The sequence below is a fragment of the Pinus tabuliformis genome, chromosome J (assembly GCF_031772625.1).
Source record: "Pinus tabuliformis cultivar Carrire ecotype Pingquan chromosome J, CPIR1, whole genome shotgun sequence".
In the NCBI taxonomy this organism is placed as follows: domain Eukaryota; kingdom Viridiplantae; phylum Streptophyta; class Pinopsida; order Pinales; family Pinaceae; genus Pinus; species Pinus tabuliformis.
In genome coordinates, this window is record NC_142295.1 from 1,319,943,373 (window position 1) to 1,319,965,909 (window position 22,537).

Genomic DNA, 22,537 nt, shown 5'->3' on the forward strand with positions numbered 1-22,537 from the left:
TTGTCGACGCGTTTCGAACCAACCAGTGTGGTTCATCGTCAGGACAAGTTGAAGAAACAGATCAAGCTCATCATGTTAAATAGACTAAGCTGAGCCTCCAACAGCTATCCTTTCTAACGGCTAGTTTGACTCAAGGACAGGGGTCAAAATTATTATAATCGTTTAATTATCAAAAATTATAGGTTAATTAATAATTTAGTTGAATAAATGGCCTTAAAATAATAGAATACCTAAAAAGTAATATAGAAAGTAATAATTTTATTTAAATTTTATTAATAAAAATAATAATAATATTATTTAAATTTTTATTAATAGATAAAAGGTAGTTAAGTTAGAAAATCAAAGTTAATTATCATAAGTTAGGGGAAAAATTAGTTAAATACATGACCCTATGAAAAAGGTAAAAGCCTCAATAGAATGTATAATTAAAAGAATCATTAAAAATTATAAGTTGATTAATAATTTAAAGGGCAGTTTGCAAAATAAATGACCTAAAATAATAATTTTATTTACATTTTATTAATATGAAAATAATAGTTTTATTTAAATATCATTAATAAATCAAAGGAAATTAAGTTAGAAATCAAAGTTAATAACCATAAGTTAATAGGAAAATGACCTTATGAAAAAGGTAATTGCCTCAATAGAATATAAAGAATAAATAAAATAATATTATTTATAAGTATCATGTGTACAAAAAGGTCAAAAAGGACCCTATTAGTTAAACATATAAGGAACAAAATTAGCTATAAGAGGGACCTCAAAATAAGAGGGCCTTAAAATATCAGAAGAAATAGAAAGAAAGGAGAAAACAATAAATAGAAATCACACTAAAATTAAAATAACACTCGAAAAATATAAATACAAATAAAAATAAAAAAATAATAAAAAAATAATAAAAAAAAAATAATAATAAAAAATAAAAAAAATAATAATAATAATAAATAAATAAAATAAAAAATAAAAATAATTATATATATTTAAAATAAATAACATAAAATAAAAACTAAAATAATAGTAAAAGAACAAATAAAGAAAAACGACAAAAAACCAAAGAGGATGAAAAAACGACTAGGACGAGAGGGCAGGGACCCAACACCTACTGACTTTCCATCCATCATCTCTATTGAGATTGCTTGGTCTATTTTCAATCTCAAGTGCTTCCCTGAATTTTCGATGGTGGAAATGCGAAACCTTAGCAATAACACTGGCTTCTTCAATACAAACATGATGATTGGTTTTCTCAGCATGTTCAGCCAAAGCGGAAGACTTAGCTCTCCTATGCTTAATATCCACTGCGTGCTCACTAATCCTCTGATTAATGGAACGACCAGTCTCCCCAATATAGGGGGTTCCACAGGAACAAGGGATCATATAAACGCCCTTCATATCCTTAGGGTCGATAGGATCCTTCACTAATCTGAGGGACATACGAATAGTGTTTAGGGGCCTAAAGGTCACAGGGACACTGTGCCTCCTGAGAATCCTGCCAATTCTATCAGTGGTCCCTTGAACATAAGGAAGATGGACACCTGGAAAGGATAGCTGTTGGAGGCTCAGCTTAGTCTATTTAACATGATGAGCTTGATCTGTTTCTTCAACTTGTCCTGACGATGAACCACACTGGTTGGTTCGAAACGCGTCGACAAATGATATTCCATGTGATTTTCGCCGAAGAATCTTTCTTAACTTGATATGGATCACAGAAGCCTAAACTCTATTATTTATGAGTGTTGTTGATTTCCAGTTTGGCCCCTCTAGAACTAGAGTTTTGTATAATCTTGTGTTATCACATCTAAATCTTTACTCACTGCGCATTGAAATAAATCGAATGTATTTCGAACCCACAGAGTTTAATTAGCGATATCCTGAATATGATAGATAAGAACTAAACTTGGCGGAAGTGCTAACTCTTGGCGGAACGAGAAAACCTTGATAAATTCATGAGAAACCCAGGAGAAGATCTGAATCGTCCGATCAACATATCCAATAGATCTAATGGTCATCACGTGCCAACAAGCGCAGACGTTAAACAGAATAGAAGACCAGTCTTCGTAGGTGTAAGCAGTTTCTCGCGCAGTCTCAAGGTGGTAAGTGGTATTTTTAAAATTCACACGATTAGCCTTAGCGACTGACACGTAACACGAGAAAACCACTTTTCTCGTGTGCTCTCGGCTTGTTATACATCGGGCAAGATTCCACACGAGGTTACGTGTCAACCATTGGATCAAGCGAGATTGATCAACGGTGGAGATTGTCCAGAATAGTTGGTGAGCAGACGACACGATAACTGTCATATTGAGGAATGAGATTGACGACGAAGATTTAATGCGCTAAAGGTTTGTGGAATGACGGACATGATAAGGTTATGATCTGGGATTTTAATTCTTTTTTATTCCGTGGAAAAAGTGAAGGTTTGTCATATTTCAGGTAAACTAACCAGTTCTGCTATTTTAAAAGAATAACTAAATTTGGAGGTTGATGACTGATACTCCAAAGGAAACCCGAGAAGAAGTTCCACCTGAGCTTGCAGAAATCGTTTCTGGTTTTGAATGATTACTCTTAACACCTGCAACCAACCCACCAAAGAATGGAGTGTTGACTCAAGGACACAAATAAATGATGAGTTGAAATGCAAAGAAAAAATGCATAAAGATAATGGAAGGCAAAAAACATAAGCTTCAGAAGTAATATGATAAGGAGAATGATAAAGGTGAAAGTCCATGGGCTGGAAATGTAGAAGAGAAGTTGATTATTGTACAAATGGTGAGTGTGCAAGGAGGGTGGTGAAACAATGAAGTTAGTGCATGCTAAATAATATAGTGAGTTGTCATGTCATTTCATAGTCGCCACACAGTGAGCGAGGGATTAGATTGACGCGAACAACAACAAATCATCGGACCTGCAAGGCAACGATATGTCGCACAACTCTTGTGGACCTACGTCTCCTCCTTGGTCACATGCCCCAAACATCGAGGTGTTCAACCTCCAAGTGGAAAATGTAGCCAAATTCTACATGTAAAAACCCACAAAATTTGTGAAAAAGTTGGAGATTCCAAAGGTGGAAGTCTTCACCCCCCAGGCCAGATTGAGGGCCTTGTAGCTGGCTTAGCGGGATTAGTGGGTCAGTTCATGGGGATTTGGCCCTCCCTAGGAACAGTAAGGACCTGGGTGGAAAATAATTAGATCCCGCTGATCAAAGGGGAAATCTCCTCTTCCTTTTGTGGGAAAGGGTTCTTCACCTCCTTCGAAAGCAAGGCAAATCAAGACCTGAACTTTCAAAGTGTTTGGGCTAGTTCTCTCTCCCACATGCTAGACAAAGCTATGGTTTATGCGAAAGGGTTATCTCTAGTTCAACCTTGGAAGAAAGAGAAGAAAGAAGGCAAGTGAAGGTCACTAAGGGTTTCTCTCTAGCCCTAAGTCACAAGGAAAGGCAAGCGAAGGGAAGAAGGAGGCTCTAAGAGGAAGATCGAAGTTTTCAAGTGTGGCAGCAGTTGTCGGACAGACAAAATTTTGGATCTACAATAAGAGGTCGAAGATCTTGCAACGGGAGGCTGAGTTGGTGACTAATATTGATCATGGAGGGTATTGGTCTAAGTCACAAGGTCTTGGTATTCGTCAATTGAAGGATCTATAAGAAGAGAAGAGATTTAAAGGTGTTCCCCTCAAGAGGAGGGGTTTTGGCCCTAGCTTGTAGTGTATACACTATGTCACTATTCTTATTGTTTTTGGTAGTTGTTTGATGTATCTCACATTACAATAATAAGGAACAAAGCTAATAAGAAAAAAAAGTTAACACAAACAGTTATCAAGTTAAAGAGAATTAACATATTCATTGCCTTATTGAATTCTCAACATGGTATCAGAGCTAAGGTTAGCTAAGGGCATCATGAAGATCTCCTCTACAGTGAAGAAGCTCATCAAGAAGCGTTCCAAGATAGCAAGCTATCTCAAGGAAGGTATCAAGAAAGCGTGGATTCTCTTAGTTTCTTCAAAGAAAATATCAATCGGGGAAAAGGATGAAGGTATCTTCTCGGCTCTCTCTAGCACATTCCAAGATGAAGACATTTGGGTAATTGATAGTGGTGCATCAAGACACGTGACTGGCCATTCTAAACAATTAAAGACCTCATCAAAAGGAAAATCCACTTATTCAGTGGAACTTGGAGATAACAAGAACTATCCCATAAAGGGTATTGGACTGACCTCTATAAAGCTGAAGAATGGAAGCAACATCCACCTCAACAACATTCTATTTATTCTGGGTTTGCCTAAGAACTTACTTTCCATTTCAATCTTAGAAGATAAGGGTGATAGAGCAACTTTCATTGATAGAAAGGTTGTTGTATGGAGTAAAAACTCAAGTATAGAACAAACTAAAGTCATTGGTGATCGAGAAGGAAGACTTTATAGACTAATATCTCCTTTGGCTGAAGCCCTAGTTCACATTGAAATTAGTCTGTGTGAACTCTCACATAGAAGATTTAGTCATCTACATTTCAAAATCCTTCCAACTCGAAGTTCCATAGTAGATTGGATACCTGAACTAAAAGAAGATTACGAAGGAGTATGTAAGGGATGTGCATTGTGTAAGAATACCAAGAGACCATTTGGAAGCAATGCTTCACGATCAAAAGAAATCTTGGATCTTATTCACTTTGATGTATGTGGCCCTATGACTCCCAAATCACTTGGAGGTCATATATATTATGTCACATTTATAGATGATCATTCAAGAAAGACCTGGGTTTACTTAATGAAAACCAAGGACGAAGTATTTACAAAATTTCAAGAATTCAAAGCTGAAGTGGAGAACCTTACAGAAAGAAAAATAAAGATTCTAAGATCTGATAATGGAGGAGAATATACATCCAAGGAGACTATAGCATTCTATAAGGAGTCTGAGATTAAGAGGGCACTGATAGTCTCATATAATCCTGAGCAAAATGGAGTTGTAGAACGAAAGAATCGATCCATTAAAGAAAAATGTAAAAGCAATGTTGCACGATCAAGATCTACCTAAGTTTCTGTAGGGAGAAGCCCTAAAGACAATTGTTTACATTCAAAATCGAAGTCCCCACAGGTCCCTAGATAACAAAACTCTAGAAGATGTGTTCATTAGAAGGAAGCCATATGTGGATCATCTTTGAATCTTTGGTTGTCTTGTATATTTCCACATACCAAAGGACAAAAGAAAGAAGTAGGATCCATCAGGTATGAAGGGAACGTTTGTGGGGTATAACAACTCATCAAAAGCTTATAGGATCTACATAAAAGAAGGACATCACATAGAAGTCAACCGAGATGTCATATTTGAGGAAAGCATAGCATTCAAGAAATCAAAGGAACTTTTCGTAGACTCTGATGATGAAGAACTTCTGGTATTTGAGGAAGAAGTTGACAAGGGAGAAGAAGAATCGCATCATGAAGAAGAAGATCCTAGTGAACTTGTTCAACCTGTGGTCATCCCTAAAACAAGGAAAAGAGGAAGATCGAAGTTTTCAAGTGTGGCAGTGGCAATTGCAGCGGTTGTCGGGCAGACAAAATTTCTGATTTGAAGTAGGAGGTCGAAGTTCTTGCAACTAATGGTTGAGTTGGTGACTGATCTTGATCTTGGAGGGTATTAGTCTGAGTCACAAGGTCTTGGTATTCGTCAATTGAAGGATCTATAAGAAGAGGATATTTAAGGGTTTTCCCCTCAAGAGGAGGGGTTTTGGCTCTAGCTTGCAGCCTATATATTGTGTCACTGTTCTTATTATTTTTGGTATTTGCTTGATGTATCTCGCATTACAGTAATAAGGAACAAAGCTAATAAGAAAAAAAAGGTAACACAAATAGTTATCAAGTTAAAGAGAATTAACATATTCATTTCCCTATTGAATTCTCAAAAGGGGTGAGGGGCCCAACCTGAACAGTCCTCCAAAGGAGGAGGAAACAAAGACTACCTGAGATATTGAAGGGTGCAAAACAATATTATAGGCTTTATACCTACAAGCTAGTATTGTAGTATTATCAAATTTTGCAGATTTTTTTTAATCTAATGGACAATCGCTACAGGGAAAAGAACAAATATACAAATATCCATGTTGTGCTACTCGAGCATTTACCATGAGCCAGACACGGATTTGAAACTAATACATGTACTCATTTCTATTAAAAAATATTAATATAGTGACAAGGTTGTATTGGAGGGAAATTTACATTAATATTGTTGTCAAGGAGTGACCAAACTCCATTAGTGGGACTCAGGAAAGGGCATAAAATAAGTGTATTAATGTTCAATGGGGTTGTTCAAAGGAAGTAGCATGAAATAAAATATAATATATGTCTAACATAAAAACCTAGAGGGTCAAGTCCACAAATGTAGAGGGAATCCAACAAAAAGATATGTTCCCAATGGTAGAAGGATACTCTGATCTATTAGAAAATCGAAAAGGTAAAAATATTTTCTTATGTTGATAATTACTCGTGATATTGTTACGTTCTTATTAACTTCTTTATGTTCCTTCTTTATCTTTTTCTCATCAAGTAATTATCAAATAAAAAACATGAAGATTAGCGGCACCAAAAATAGGCACTCAATCAGGGCTAAACCCTCTATAGAGGGGAAAACCCAGTCAGAAACTCTTCCTTCAGTAGATTCAAAATGAAATAGGCCAAAACCTTAGACCAATAGACCTTCCTCCTCCACCAAGGTAGCCTTTCAATATGATTTAGTAGTCTCTTTTTATCCTGTAGCTTCAACCCAGCAACAATCCAGAAATTTGACTTCCCAACTACAAAATTTCAACCCCAACTACAGAATTTCGGCCCAGCTTTAGCTCTATAGTTTTCGGCCCCTCCATTAGCTTCACACGAGTGAGAGAGAGAGAGAGAGAGAGAATTTCGACTTCTTATGCTTGAGAGAGACCTCCTTCTTCGCTAGCCCTTTTGTTTTCTTTCCTTGAAATTCACACTTTTTCTGGCCCCAGAAGTTGCAGATCGAACTTGATGAGTGTGTGTGGCAAATGAGGTTGACTTGTTGCCTTTATATAGGTGTTCATGCCCCTTTGTTTAAGCCGACTTGGTGGAGGAGGCATAATTGACCCATTTTACAATAAAATAAAGTTCTCTTTTGACAACTAGAGACCAAGAAGGGTCTTATACAATATGAAATGGACAATGACACTTGGTATAAACCCTAGAAGCCTACAATACACGCTTTGACCTATAAACAATTGACCCAAGCATGAAACCCATGTTTTAATAAGTCAATTTCTTTAATAATAAAATTTATTTTTCTTTCTTTCGACAAATACATTACATTATGACTCAAATACAATTATGAAGATCGACACTAGTTACATTCTCCACTCCCTCTTAACTAGGGAGTTATTCATAATTACATATATATAAAGGTACATGCAAGATCTCAAAATGAACTATGAAGAGTTCTAGCACACTCAATGTTGCAGACCAGATACTTGACCAGGGTAATCTATCCGGGTGGAACTAAGATGGACTTAAGCTTTTAGCCATTTTAGGTAGCATTAGGCTTACTAGCTAGCCATCAACCCAGGGATCTAGGTTCATATCCAAGGTCAAAGCTCTATGACCAACGCCACCCTCCCTCTTCGGGATATGGACATCAACACATAGGCTGGCCAGATGCCCTCCCAAACATCCACCATTAGGTGCTTCAACTCTCCCTATAATATATCCATTTGTCCAAGCATGCTTCCAAAGTGTTCAACCTTTTTATGGAGAGATTTCCCTGTACAAACACAAACCCCAATCAATAATAAACTTCCAAATATACATACAAGCAAATAAAAACCTATGGGGCCCTCAATCGTTCTGATGCTACTTTCATCATCAAGTTATATATAATTTGTCAGAAGCTTTCTTCTTCTTTCATTTCTTCAACAACACCAAATACATCTTCAGATTTGTTTTTTTTTTTTACAACTTCATGAACATTTATTGATAATACTTTTGCTTACTTCAAAGTATTCATTGTCATAATATGCCCTCCCTCTTAACTGGGGAGATATACCCTTTCTTCTATCCAGACTCCCTCTTAGTTTAGGGAGATCAACCACTTCCTTCTTTTATAACATCAGAGAACCTTTCATGGCTTATATTCCTTCTTATGATATCAAGGTTATCTTGATCATGATCATTCACATAACTCCCTTCATCATGCTTATCAATATTTTACTTACCTTTATATAGGGGTTTCTGCCCCTCTATTTAGGCCAACTTGTCCAGTTTGAGGTCAACTTCGTGGAGGAGGCCTAATTGACCTATTTTACAATAAAATAAATTTCTTCTTTGTAAATAGAGACCAAGAAGGGTCTTTCACAATATGACATGGACAAGGACACTTGATATAAACCCTAGAAGTCTACAGTGGAGGCTCTGACTTATAAACAATTGACCCAAACATGAAACCCACGCTTTAATAAGTCAATTTCTTTAATAATAATAATAATAATAATAATTTTCCTTTTTACAAATACATTACATTATGACTCAAGTACAATTATGAAGACTGACACTAGTTACATTCTTCAACATGATCCATTCTTCAACATGATCCACTGCATCCATTTCTCATAGCATCAAAGGCTTAATGAAGAAAACATAAAATAGATGTCTATCTTGGAAGAAGTATCTGAAGAGGAGCTAGAATGAGCATTGTGTCATTGTCTAGAAGGAAGATCCTAACACTATGGTTTAGAAGACATCAACTGGTGATTGGTTTGATTGTTAATATGAGACCTTCTCTGGCGACACTGCTAGGGTCTCAAGGAGGTAGAAATAATACCTTATGTCCTCACTGATCTAGTATCATCTCTATCCATATACTACTTGGTTCCCCTAGATGGGAACATCGTAACAAAAGGAAGTGATCTGTTGTATGAGAGTTGGTCTAGGATGTGGATGTGGATGTGGCTAGAGATTAAAGAGCGAGGATTAAGGGCCTCCTTACATGTATAGGGCTAGGCATATCTAGTCGGAGCATCTAAATACGTTGCCAAGCCTGAAATGTTAATAGTGTTAACAATGGAACAATCCTTGAATCTTGTAGTAAACTAGGTAATCAAAGACAAAATAATCGATCTCAATCTCTTCGAGATGGCACAACTAGCAGATCCAATATGGTGATCGATCTCAAATTGTAGTCTATGAGAGCCAACTCTGAATTGACCCAAGGGTATTTGAAGAGCATGCATCCAATGGCAAAGTGTGCAATGGGGTCAAATAATGAGTCCATCCCTCGTAACCATGAAGTGCTCAACATAGAAGGCCATCTTCCAAGCGACCTATACAAATTGCTTATAGATATCCTCTTGGATGATTGTATTTATCTCCTATTTGGCCAAAAGACGTGGCCAAGTGCAAACAATGAATATCTAAATGGAGGGTGTACGTCCATTGTAATACCCTAGAAGATTTAAAACCGCGATGTACCAACACCAAGGCCAAGCTAAAGAACTAGTTGTTGTAATGGACTATAATAAACAATAGGCTGAGTACGGATATCGGTCCCACACCATCATTGTATAAGCAAAGCATTAAATGTGATGTAGAAGTGAGAGGAGTCCAAACATTGTTTGAAGGCAATGGGGGCAAGCACCAAATTCTACAAGGATGATGCGTTAAGGAAATGTCTGTTTGCATCTGATGATGCGGCAAAGGAGGATGATTTTTACTCTCTATTAAAGCCCCCATCAATGCTTTCTTCCAGCACAGATAATTCCAAAACACATTCCCCATAAAATCCACCGTCACTACTTTTGGACAATAAAGATCTAGTAAACCAAGTCCCCAAACTTTTTAATCGTATAGAATTGTGGGCCGAACAAGACTGCCCATGAGCAACATCTTGGATGATATGTCCTGAAAAATGGTTCTAGAAATGTTGCCTCTCAAGAAGGGCCAAGGACCCATAGCCATTGTTGACTCGGGGTTGAAGTGCATTCTACAAACTAAAGTGAGGTGATTAAAGATGATCTTCTTCAACCCATTAAAGATCGTGGCCTTGTTTTTACCTAGGCTAACTGCCAATTGACAAAAGGTTGCCTAGAAAAGGGCATGATGGCTAACAATAAGGCCTTTGAGATGCTAATTTCATTGAGTCTTTAAAACAACCACCTTGGAGATAGAACCAATAGCTTTCTAAAAGTCTAAAAACCAATAATAAACTTTCAAAAATTGACATCGTGCTTCCTTAATGATGACCCCAAGTGTGAGAATGTGATCAATAACCTGATGTTCAAGTCAAAATCCAATCTATCCTCTACCTTCCTCTCAAGCTCCCTAGGGAGCTTCAAATGGAGGATTGTAGTAGAGTTTGGAAAATTTGTGGCTAACCATGATAGTCATATAGTTATTGGGATTCTTACTAGTGCCCAATTTGTGGATTGGATGAATACTATAATGTGACCAAGATTGTGGGAACCATGTACAAACCTCATGGTTGAACAAGTTGACTAGGTGGTTGTCCATAGTATGAAGACCCAAAGAGAGAAAGTACATCCAAACTTGGTTCAAGAAGGTGCTAAAGAAAGAAATAATAGATACAAAGATCCAAGTTTGAACTCTAGGCTATGGCCTATGAAGAAAGATAAGAAGAGTGGTCTTTGTTAACATTTGAAAACAAGAAAACGGGAGCAATACATTACAAAGGAAGAATGGAATAATGGCAAGAAACTTTATGATTGAAAATGGTTAGGTGAAATAGAATATCAATGGTTGAATACACTATGCTTGCCAATCTAACATGTGATAGATAAAGAAAAAGGTTGTGAAAATCAAGATTGGGCAATGGGTGAAGACTATATGGTATGAAAAAAGAAATGTATAAAATGGAACCCACCGGTTTAGTAGTTTCTTGAATATGCTATTTACAAAATTATATATATACATGAATACATAGATTTTTTTAGAATCTACATTTTATATATTAGTTCTTACGTGTGTCAAAATAATAACACAATAAAATACCCAGAGGTACTTGTTGATAAAGTACCAACTTTCCAAGTATCTGTCGTCTATAATTACCATTCACCATCCACCAAAGCCTTGAAGGCTATATATATATATATATAGCGAGAGAGGACAAAATATTACTTCTTGCATGTGTCAAAATGGTAACACAATAGGTACTGGTTGATAAAGTGCCAACTTTCCAAGTATCTCCAATCTGTAACTACAATTCACCATCCGCCAAAGCCCAAAAGGGTGTATTTCTATATATATAGAGAGGGGAAGGACAAAAACATATTAACGGTTCAATACTTACAAGCTTGAGCTTATATGATATGAAAAAGGAAATGTATAAAATGGAAACCCTAGAGGTTAGGGGCTAATATTATCTTGAATATGCTATCTACAAAACTAACTATATACATGAATATACAGATTTCAGAATCTACATTTTATATATTAGTTCTTACATGAGTCGAAATAATAACACAATAAAATACCCATGGTTACTTGTTGATAAAGTACCAACTTTCCTAGTATCTCCCATCTATAACTACTACTCACCATCCAACAAAGCCTAGAAGGATATATAGAGAGAGAAAGAGGGGACTTGAAGATTATATTGACCGTTCAAAACAGAAATTCTTGAACTTACAACCTTATCTTTATATGGTATGAAAAAGGAAATGTATGAGAGGAAAACCCCAGGGTTAGTATTATCTTCAATATGCTATCTACAAAACTACATATCTACATGAATACTAAGATTTGTTAGAACCTACATTTTATATATTAGTTCTTACATGTGTAAGAAATAATAACAGACTAAAATACCCATTAGTACTTCTGGATAAAGTACCAACTACTATTCACCATCCACCAAAGCCCAGGAGATATATATAGAAAGATGACAAAAACATGTCAACTCTTCAAAACAGAAATTCTTTGAACTTACAAGCAGAGGTATACTTAAGACCATCACAATTAGAAACAACTTCGATATCAGCATGCTTTGTTGGAAACAGGTATAATTCATTATCTATGTAGAAGCCATCAAAAGTATATTTTCTGATGCTAAGTCATCTTACTAATAAATTTGGCCACCCTGCCAGACGCGTCTCAATATTCACGGACAAGATTAATAACTCAGTAATTTGCACAGGACAAATATTTCAGTATATATCACTTGAAAATAAACGAGTATTTTCTGATGCTAAGTCATCTTACTAATAAATTTGACCACCCTGCCAGACGCGTCTCAATATTCACGGACAAGATTAATAACTCAGTAATTTGCACAGGACAAATATCTCAGTATATATCACTTGAAAATAAACGAGTAATTCACAAGGTCTTCCTCTCTTGCGTTTTTCAAAAGTAATTAGGAACAAATTGCTATTGTGGTTATTAACAGTACGATCCACAAGTAAGATCAATTGAGTATACATTCAGGATGCAAATATTTCATTAGGTACCCACTCAGAAAGTTATCAATGATTCACAAAAGACCTCCTGGCCTCTCTCAAAAGTGGGTGGGAACACAAGACCAGTGTATTTTTTGAATTTAGGCTTCTGTGATCCATAATTATGAATGTTAGGATATCTTTCGATATTAATCACATCAGAGTTTTTTGTCGACGCATTTCTAACCATCCAGTGTAGTTTTTTACTACACCTCAATGAAACTACCATCCTAATTGGATGCCATAAACTTCTGTTATGTATTACCAAAATTTACCAAAATTTATGAGATGATTGATCCATAAACACTTTCAGAACACAGTCATCTAAAGGAACCTTCGCTTGAATATGGACCTGGAAACAAAGGGTAACAAAATCATCTCTTCTATACAAGAAGAATCACCTAATGCTAAATGCTAAATGGTTATATTCAAATTTACACAAAGGTGCTATCTCCAAATTCGTATATAACCAAATCTAAAAATAAATGTAGAATCCAGGTCAAAACTTACCCCCTTAATTCGGCATTCTCGCTACTCCGGTAAATTGCTCAATCTCTCCATCGATAACCACAGTTTGGATTGCAACAAACAAAAAACAAAGCCATGCCTTCCTCTCCTCTAGCTGTAGCCTGCAGAACGCAATTCAATTATGATTGACCTCCATAGTGAACATTTATTGAATAATGAAGCAGAACCAAAACACAAATTACTTCAAATGAAATACGTGGGTGGATGGCAAAGGATAAGCAACACACAAAATAATCAACGGATCTATTTATATCCTGCTTTTCTAATTGAGTTTTTTGTGGATCAAGAAGTAGCGTTGTTCCATCTTTAGCCAAAATACACACTAGATGATTTTAAGGACTTGTCCAGGGACGCTCTGAGAACCTGGTTAGCTGCCTTGAATACATATGCTCCAAGGTTATTATGATGATTATTTTTATTTTTAGTCAAAGCATGTTCTTCATGCTTGTATAGGTCATTTGAGTCAAAAGAAAATTTATTATGAGTCAAAGAGATGTAATTGAGTCAAAGTCCCATTTGGACGTCTTGTAAGAAAAAAAAAAGAATTTTGTATTGAGTCAAAAAGCCAATTTTGTCATCCACAAGTCAAGTCGGCCTAGAGAGGCACCTTTTCGACCTCCTAGACATCTATAAATAGAAGGCAGCTCGACCTCATTTGAACACTCACACACAAATTGAATTCTATGCCAAGAAGAAGAAGATAACCAGCCAAAGTAAAAGGAAAGAAAGGACAGTCAAAGGAGAGAGAAGACAAGCATATTTATGCCCTAATTTCTGTTCACGTGTGCAAGTTTTCTGAGGCAGTTTCTGTGGTATTGCAGGCCTGAAATTTCAGACGCCAAAATTTTAGGAGATGATAAAATTTCTGAGATTTGACCAGTGTTGACTTCTGTTGACTATGATTTGTTGAAGATGAAATAAAGGAGGGTTGACTTGGGTCTTTGTGGCAGTCTTGGTCTTGGTCTCGGGTCCTTGATATCTCACTTTGATCTGACTCTATAAGAAGAGAGTTTTTGTGGGATTTCCCCCTTGTGGGGTTTTGCCCTAGCTTGAGGCCTAATTTCTTGCGGTCTTTGTCTCCTGTGATCTTCATGTTTTTGTACATTTTGGTAATTGCTTGACAAAGAGAACATTAAATTAACTAAGAAGCCAACAAACATTCACAAGTAATTATCAGAGATAAGAGAAATCTAACCTTAATTTAAAGCATCTTGATTTCTCAACATTGTTCACACGTGGAAGATGAAAAGGATGAAATCTGAGGAAGAATAGAAAGACGAAATCTGAGGCAAACCTAATTCTCTTAAGCAGACCAAAACTTCCAAGGCATAGCTGACCAAATTTCTGAGGCTATTCATAGGCAGTTTGACCTAGGTTTAATTACTGGTTAGTTTGACTTGATTTGACTGGAAAATTCAGATTGTATTCATTGTTGAATTGGATAAATTTCACTAAAGAAAAGGCTGCTCAGTTTTTTCCTTGGTTTGGGATTTTCCTAGGATAAATTGTGTCTCTTGTGTTTCACTGTTTCTTCATGATCCTACTGTCTTTATTGTTTTAATGATGAGATTTTCTATCTGTAATTACTTAATGATGAATGTGAGACAAGACAAATAATGAAGAAATCATTGGAAGTAATTATCCATCTAGGTAATCATGAAATATCATTCTCGTATCAGAGGTTGGGTTATAGAGAAGCCATTAAAAGCCAAGACACTTACTGAAGGGAAAAGCTACCTAAGTATTTCTGTCTTAGCCAAACCCTGCTTGTGTTCAAGTATGAAACAAAAACCAAGTTTGAAGGAAGACTGAAGCCCTAACGCTGTTTAGAAGACTTTCATCCGAATTCTAGGCCGAAGTCTGCCTCAGGTGGGCCGAGAGGCCTCAGGAATAAATATTAGAAGGGCCAAGGAGCCTCAGGACTAGGCCGCAGGCCTAGTAGAATCCAAAAAAGGGCCTCAGTCCGAGCATCAAAGGCCAAGGAGCCTCAGAAAGTGGCCGAAGAAGTCTGAGGAATTAGGCCGAAAAGCCTCAGTCAACTGATTACAGAAGGCGAAAAAGCATCAGGATGTTACAGGAGGCCAAAAATGACCTCAGGATCAAGGAGAGGAAGCTTAGAAGCCTTTGACTCTTGATGCCTCAGAAGGCCAGCCAAGGTGGACATATGTTGCTAATGATTTTTGGAGATCTTGTTTTCATTACTAATCCATACGTAGAAGGGTGACACGTTTGCTCCATATGCTGAAGATATTGATCATACATGCATCCATGTCAAGAAAACAAGGATTATTCAAAGTCTGATTGAAGAACAAATTCTGGACTCCAGAAAAGACCTTGGGCTGAATTGTGCAACAAAGAAATGGCAGTCAAGGGAATGCCGGTTTAGGACCTGGTTTGATTAGGAGCTAGGGATCTTAAACATTCCTTTGAAATGCTATCAATAAACCGGTGAGGCTAGTTGACTATGAAATACACTTGTACAGAAATTGGCAACCTGAAGAGTGATATGATTGCCTTGTATTACAAAGCAGAATGCTATCTCAAAGATGATCACTGTCCTAATTAAAGAAGGATCAATCTTGTATAAAAGAAGTCTCTGTGTTAACATTCGAGGGCCGCCTGTAAGTCTACAATGAAAAGGAGGTAGAGTTCCTCATCATTTTCAGAGATCAAAAATTCTCTTGTAAAGATTGAGTCATTTTCAGAATTGAAGATTCTCCTTGTAAAGGACAAATTGTTGCTATAGATACAAATTACAATTGTTTGAAGAGGCCAGGCCACTTAGTTTGAAAGGTACAAGAGCAATCATCTCTATAAACAAAAACTGTGGACAGAATTTTCAAACCCAGGTCAGTCTAGAAAGTGCTGAGTTAGTTTGGTATACTTTTAGTGAATGTTTTTGATGTTATGAAAGCTCCATCCATCTCTCATTGGGAAGTTGTTGTTCATTGCTATGTTATAGTCCTTTCAAAAATGATTTGAGAGAAGTCTAAACCCTGAGTTGCTGGACCAAAGGAATGTGTGGGGCTTGCTATCAAATATGTTGTCTTACAAAAACCAAAACCTTGAAGTAGGATCCTAAACAAGTTTCATTGATTTTGATTCTGCAGTCATACCGTTTGGAATCAAATTCTTTCACATGCTCATGCAAATTGAAGATTGTCTGGTGGAGCAACTTTACTTTGGAAGATTTCTATGGAAGATATTGAAACATCTTATTAAGCAATATTTTTTTTGTTGACATGACATTAGGCAGATTACAAGCCTTGCAAAGGCTATAGTGAATCACTTTACAAGTTTACATTTGCTTGGACTAGATGGAAGATTCCTTGATTGATTCTGTTGACAGCCTCATCTCATATGCAGAGGAGTCCATGTTCTGTTGGAAGATATTATAAGGTCCGACACATGCCGTTCTGTAGTTTTAAGAAGTAATGGCATCATCACAGTCTCGAGTTTAAATTTCAGGCAAGATAAGGCCTGCTAAAAGAGATGGACCAAATGAGTTCTATACACTTACGCCAAGACCAGTTGATTGAAATTTTCGACATTTCCTTTTATTGCATCATATTGCAAGATATGTGAAGTGTTATTTCGAAGTTGCTAATGCCATTACAGTGTAAGGGCTCTTGTCAAGTATGTACTGATCTGTGACAGTATTGAAGTTATGACAATAACTAGAATTTTGAGGCAAAACCTGAGTTGATCTGTGTTGTAGATTGTGCTTGTTGCTTACAAAGGTTCATTGTTGGAGCTACTAAGAGTATCAGTTTATTAGCTGAGTTTAGCTCATATTAATGCCATTGCATATGGCAAGAATGTTAGTTGTAGATGTATGCTGCCTAAGTTAAGAGTACAAGTGTTGCCATGATGGCCAGAAAGAGAATCTCTTATAGCAGGAGTATGATGACTGATTTAGTAATAAAGCAGCAAGAACACAGCCTGGTACAAGGTTGAAATTCCTAAGAAATACTAGCTCATGCAAGGAAAGCAAGATGATGAGGATAATGAGTTTGCAAATGGATTTCATTTCTGCAAGAAAGCAAGGATCAAGAGGGAGCTGTCAATCCCCTACAATCCTCAAAGATAAATACTTCATATCTTTCCTTGATTATTATTATTAATTTAATTCTGGTTAGTCTCTTGTCTTTATTTCCTTTGTTGGGTTACAATCGTTTCTTCCTTGACCTCCTAGTGAGGGTTGTAGGTACATCGTGACAACCTGCCAAGGCCCTGGCAGCAGTTGGAAGCATTTGGAAGAATGAAGCAAAGTATGTGGCAAGACAACTCTCCCAGAAGTGATTCGTGTTCATGAGGTAGAAATTGTATCGATATCTAGAAGGGCTCGTAGTTCAGAGGGAGCAAACAGGCCCGCAAGTTTGAAGGATCTCATAGTACCAATATTTGTGGAAAGAAAGCAATGACTTCAAGATGGATTCACATGATCAAGCATTTGTTGGCAACATAGAAAAGTGCAAAGTGAAGATTCTCCCACGAAGAGGGAGAGGGCGTTGAGAAGACATTGGCTCCAATTGCAGTTTGGCAAGTTGAGAAGCAGGGGAGCTTCAGGATTGCTTGTTCAGGTACAATCATGATGATAAATGCACCTGATACAAAAGGAGCAGTGAGGCTCCTATGTATTTCTGTGGTCGAGCTATTTGTTGACATTCTCACTATCCCTGAATGATGTTGGACAAGCTTGAAGTAATTGAGAGTGTTTCCCTTGAAGGGAATGTTGATGTTGTAGCATCAAGGGTTGGATAATCTCCCTTAGGTCTTGGACCGGGAAACCATGTAATATGGTTGGGGAGATTGGCCCAGTTAGAATCAAGGCCTCTGAATGCTCCCCCAGTCAATTAGTTTTGACCATATTGCCATAGGGTTTGGCTAGTGGGTTGAGCGTCTTATAGCATTGGGCAAGTATTTTTACCATTCAATTAGATGTGACGAAATGTGGGAATGGTAATCAGCCCTAAGTTTCACCATGGGTTAGGTGGGGTTCCTAACAAGTCTCCAAGTGATGACTTTGTAGATTGGTGACCCAAGGGTTTCACCATGGGTCAAGTGGGGTTCCTGAGAAGACTCCAAGAGATGATTTGGAGACAAGTGACCTTAGAACTAGTGGATAGCTAGTCCAACAGAAGTGATTCATGTTCATGAGGTAGAAATTGTATCAATATCTAGAAGGGCTCCTAGTTCAGAGGGAGCAAACAAGCCCACAAGTTAGAAGGATCTCATAGTACCAAGATTTGTGGAAAGAAAGCAATGACTTCAAGATGGATTCACAAGATCAAGCATTTGTTGGCAACATAGAAAAGTGCAAAGCGAAGATTCTCCCATGAAGAGGGAGAGGGCATTGAGAAGACATTGGCTCCAATTGCAGTTTGGCAAGTTGAGAAGCAGGGGAGCTTCAAGATTGCTTGATCAAGTACAATCATGATGATAAATGCACCTGATACAAAAGGAGCAGTGAGGCTCCTATGTATTTCTGTGGTCGAGCTATTTGTTGACATTCTCACTGTTCCTGAATGATGTTGGACAAGCTTGAAGTAATTGAGAGTGTTTCCCTTGAAGGGAGTGTTGATGTTGTAGCATCAAGGGGCGGATAATCTCCCTTAGGTCTTGGACCGGGAAACCATGTAATATGGTTGGGGAGATTGGCCCAGTTAGAATCAAGGCCTCTGAATGCTCCCCCAGTCAGATAGTTTTGACCATATTGCCATAGGGTTTGGCTAGTGGGTTGAGCGAGTGTCTTATAGCATTGGGCAAGTATTTTTACCATTCAATTAGATGTGACGAAATGTGGGAATGGTAATCGGCCCTGAATTTCAGCATGGGTTAGGTGGGGTTCCTAACAAGACTCTAAGTGATGACTTGGTAGATTGGTGACCCAAGGGTTTCACAATGGATCAGGTGGGGTTCCTAACAAGACTCCAAATGATGAATTGGTAGATTGGTGACCCAAGGGTTTCACCATGGGTCAGGTGGGGTTCCTAACAAGACTCCAAGAGATGATTTGGAGACAGGTGACCTTAGGACTAGTGGGTAGCTAGTTCCTCTATTTGATGTTGATGCGGGGATGCTTTCCACATGGTTCTTGTATAGAACATGAGGTGGATGGATTCATCAACATAGTTGAGCTCATTCAACCTTTTCTTGGGATAGAGAAATTTTTATTCAACAAGAGAACATCTGGAAAAGTCATTATGAATGCCTCCCTAGCTAAGAGGGAGTGTTGAATTTTGTAGTTATGGTCGGTCTTCATAATCAAGTTTTATCCCTCCAAATATACAAGAAATGATAAATATATATGTGGATTTCAAGTCGGCTTCAAAAGAAACAAAAATTTTAATTTTAAAATTTTGATTTTTTGCCTCCAAATGTAAGGTCGGCTTCAAGTCAGCCCCAGTGAAGGGACACATCCATTTGGCTCATTCAACATCTATATATTGGCATTTGTCCTCTCCGTCTGGGCATCAATTCAGATCACTTCCAAGTACTGTTTACACGTGAAGGATGAAAAGGACAAAATCTGAGGCAAAATAAAGGACGAAATCTGAGAAAGAATAGAAGAACAAAATCTGGGGCAAACCAAATTCCTCTGAGGCAAACCTAATTCCCTTAGGCAGACCAAAACTTCTAACTGCACAACAGACCGATTTTTCGAGGTTATTCATAAGCAGTTTGTCCTAGGTTTAATTACTGGTTAGTTTTACTTGATTTAACTGGGAAATTCAGATTTTATTCCTTGTTGAATTGGATAAATTTCTCTAAAGAAAAGGTTGTTTGGTTTTTCCCCTGGTTTGGGGTTTTCCCAGGGTGATTTTTCTCTCTTATGTTTGGCTGTCTCTTCATGATTTTACTGTTTTTAGTGTTTTATTGTTGAGATTTTCTATGTGTAATTACTTAATGATGAATGTGATACAAGACAAATAATGAATAAATCATTGGAAGTAATTATTAGTCTAGGAAATCATGACATATCAACACTAATTGTATATGATTATTGTTTAGTGGCTTGGGACGGACCGTTTAAGTACTTCTAGTTAGTTGTAGCCATTTTCTGACCTATTAAACTAGGTTTATCTAGCACCTCAACATAGTCCTAATGCATTATTGTTTTTAATGAAGAGTTTCTTGGCTCCTGATGAATGAAAAACATTGTACTCATACAAATGCTTCTCCTTCATGCTCGGTGAAAAATCACGTTCTTCTAGTGTTGAACTGGAAGAGATGTATCTATGCTCAAAATCCCTTATCCCTTTACGCACAATGAAAGGCATGTTCTTCTAGTGTTGATTATGTTCTTCAAGTTGATTATGTTTTGTTGAATAGGCTCCTTGATTCGGTAAATGCTTGAAACATCGGCCCCTGATCAGTTAATATCCCATGGAACATGCTATTGATGTGCACGGTTTCAATCTTCATGCTGGCTTCCAACCCAGAAATTAATTTGTACATCCTTTAAATGTAATTATAGTTAATTTATTTATTAGGTTTATATTGCATAACTGCCACTACTGCTTTGCGCACTATAAAATCGATACCACTTCACCTTCCTCTCCTTTCATATACAGTTAACCTTTTATTAAAGACTTCTGTGAAAAGCAATTGGCACATAAAAATGAAGCAATAACTTAGCCACACAAATACACCACTAGGGCTAGCTTGATTATATTAACCCTAGTCAAGATAGAAGCAGGAGGACAGTATTAGTGCGGAACAAAATCCCCGCCGTGGAATATGCCACTGTATGCGAAGCAATAGCAACTTTATCCTGCCAAATACACCACTAGAGCTAGTTCCATTATGTTAACCCTGGCTAAGCCAGAAGCAAGACAAGGACAGTATTAATATGGAACAAAATTCCCGTCATGGATATGCCATTGTAGTAGTGAGATATGCAATTAGAAAACCATGATGAAAAGACAATGGATGTTTTAAAATCAACTTAGGGGTTGAAACCCATGATAAACAGATATTCAATCTCTTCGAATTTAGATAGCAACCCAACGAAATATGACTAGAAGATCGGCTACTTGATGTTTCTGTAACATGCAATATGAGCTCTTCGAATAATAGGGCAAAGAAAAAAGATATGTGCTAAACAGGCTGACCTGGAAGAATACAGCCTCCCCGTGATTGCACACAACACATCGCACGGTTTTAGTGCGTGGAAGTGTGGGATCAGAAGCCACGTCCTGTAAAATCTGTGTGCGCTCACCTGCCGCATGATGAATCTCATTTCTGTACACACAATTATTTTCTGCAATCTCCTGCACAAAATTCCACAAAGGTGAGAGTCTTTTATTCCACCACAACTCAAAATCCGCGTTTCGCCCCTACTGAACTAGCCCATGCGGGACGAATTTGGGGGAATAGATAACCCACCCACAGCATCTCGAATGAGATCTTTCTAGAATGTCGTAAGCTGGCTAAATTGCATTATAACACTCCAAACAGGGGAAGAGGCAATAAAAAAAAAAATCAATACCAACATTTCATTTAATGTCAAACCTCTAAAGTCTGGGTGAGCCACACCATAGCCTAAGGTAAAAGCTTGTCTTATAACTGACCTGATGATCGCAGTTTCGGCAGGCATACAGGAGAATCTTGTTTTCTCTGTCTTCCTTTGGATACAATATGTTATTGCTACACAAATACAGTCAGAGCTGTAAATATAAACAGAAAATACTTCGGCCCATTGCTACATTTCAGCATGCTGATCCCAGCTACTGCATGCATTATATGTATCGTTTAAACAAAATTGAAGAAATATGACAGTGAACGAGTCAAGTGGGTACCATTCTCTGCAAAACTTCATGGTACTCATGGTTGCTGCTTGTGAATACCTGTTAAAACCTCTGCAACGTTTTTAAGATAGCTTGGTATTGTTACTCGCGTGCGCTGCCGTATGAAATGGTGAGTACTGTGGAAACTCAAAGTAGTTAGTAGATATTTGTACGCTGATATAGCCATCAAAGTAATTAGATTGCATTAAGTTAAATTCTATAAAAATAAAAATTAAAAAATTAAATAAATATGAGGTATAACACAATAATAATAATTTAAAAAAAATGGATTAATTTATAATATTGAGAATTTATGTATTTATTTACGTAGAATATAGTTTTATTTAAAAGGGGAGATTAAAACCGTTTAGATTATTACGGATTTATGGTATTTATTTATAATATTTATGTGGAATATAGCTTATTTAAAGGGGGAAATTAAATCAACCTAGATCCATTTTAACTATAGATTTATGGAAGCTCTGCAACCTGTGAAGCCCGCACTCCACGGGAGTCGAACCTGCGTGCGCATCCGCTCACCACTCGTTCTGAGCCTGCGTAGGAGTCCCCGGAAAGACCTGTTTGGAGCCTACGAGGGTACTCGCGGAGGGTTCGTCTTTGCGCCTGCGGGGGTCCGTCGAGGGTCCTGCTCCCGACTGCGGCCACCCTGGCTGGATCTTTTGGCTCACCATGGAGGAGCCTCCTCTTTCTCCTCCTCCTCCCTCTACAGCAAAGGCCTTCAAAACCCTTCTAGCCTCCCTGCCTAAGAAGAAATGCACG

At 37.5% G+C, this 22,537-nt stretch overlaps 1 protein-coding gene and 1 pseudogene across 2 annotated transcripts; both read right to left on the reverse strand.

Annotated features, from left to right (window-relative positions):
• Positions 1-8,592, reverse strand: part of LOC149232130 (uncharacterized) — a 38,664-nt pseudogene extending 30,072 nt beyond the window's left edge.
• A 3,667-nt stretch (positions 8,593-12,259) lies between these two features.
• On the reverse strand, positions 12,260-21,926 carry LOC149232131 (DNA-directed RNA polymerases II, IV and V subunit 9A). 2 transcript variants are annotated; one of them, XM_089379365.1, is made up of 5 exons: positions 21,770-21,926; positions 21,542-21,617; positions 21,083-21,241; positions 12,948-13,059; positions 12,260-12,789 (listed from the first exon to the last, which is right to left on the reverse strand). In XM_089379365.1, the coding sequence occupies exons 1-4, from the start codon at positions 21,796-21,798 to the stop codon at positions 12,952-12,954; spliced, it is 372 nt and encodes a 123-aa protein (XP_089235491.1). In that variant the 5' UTR covers positions 21,799-21,926; the 3' UTR covers positions 12,260-12,789; positions 12,948-12,951. The 2 variants fall into 2 exon arrangements, with proteins under 2 accessions (XP_089235491.1, XP_089235492.1); XM_089379366.1 differs by having other exon boundaries at positions 12,948-13,066.
• Between the last annotated feature and the right edge of the window lie 611 nt (positions 21,927-22,537).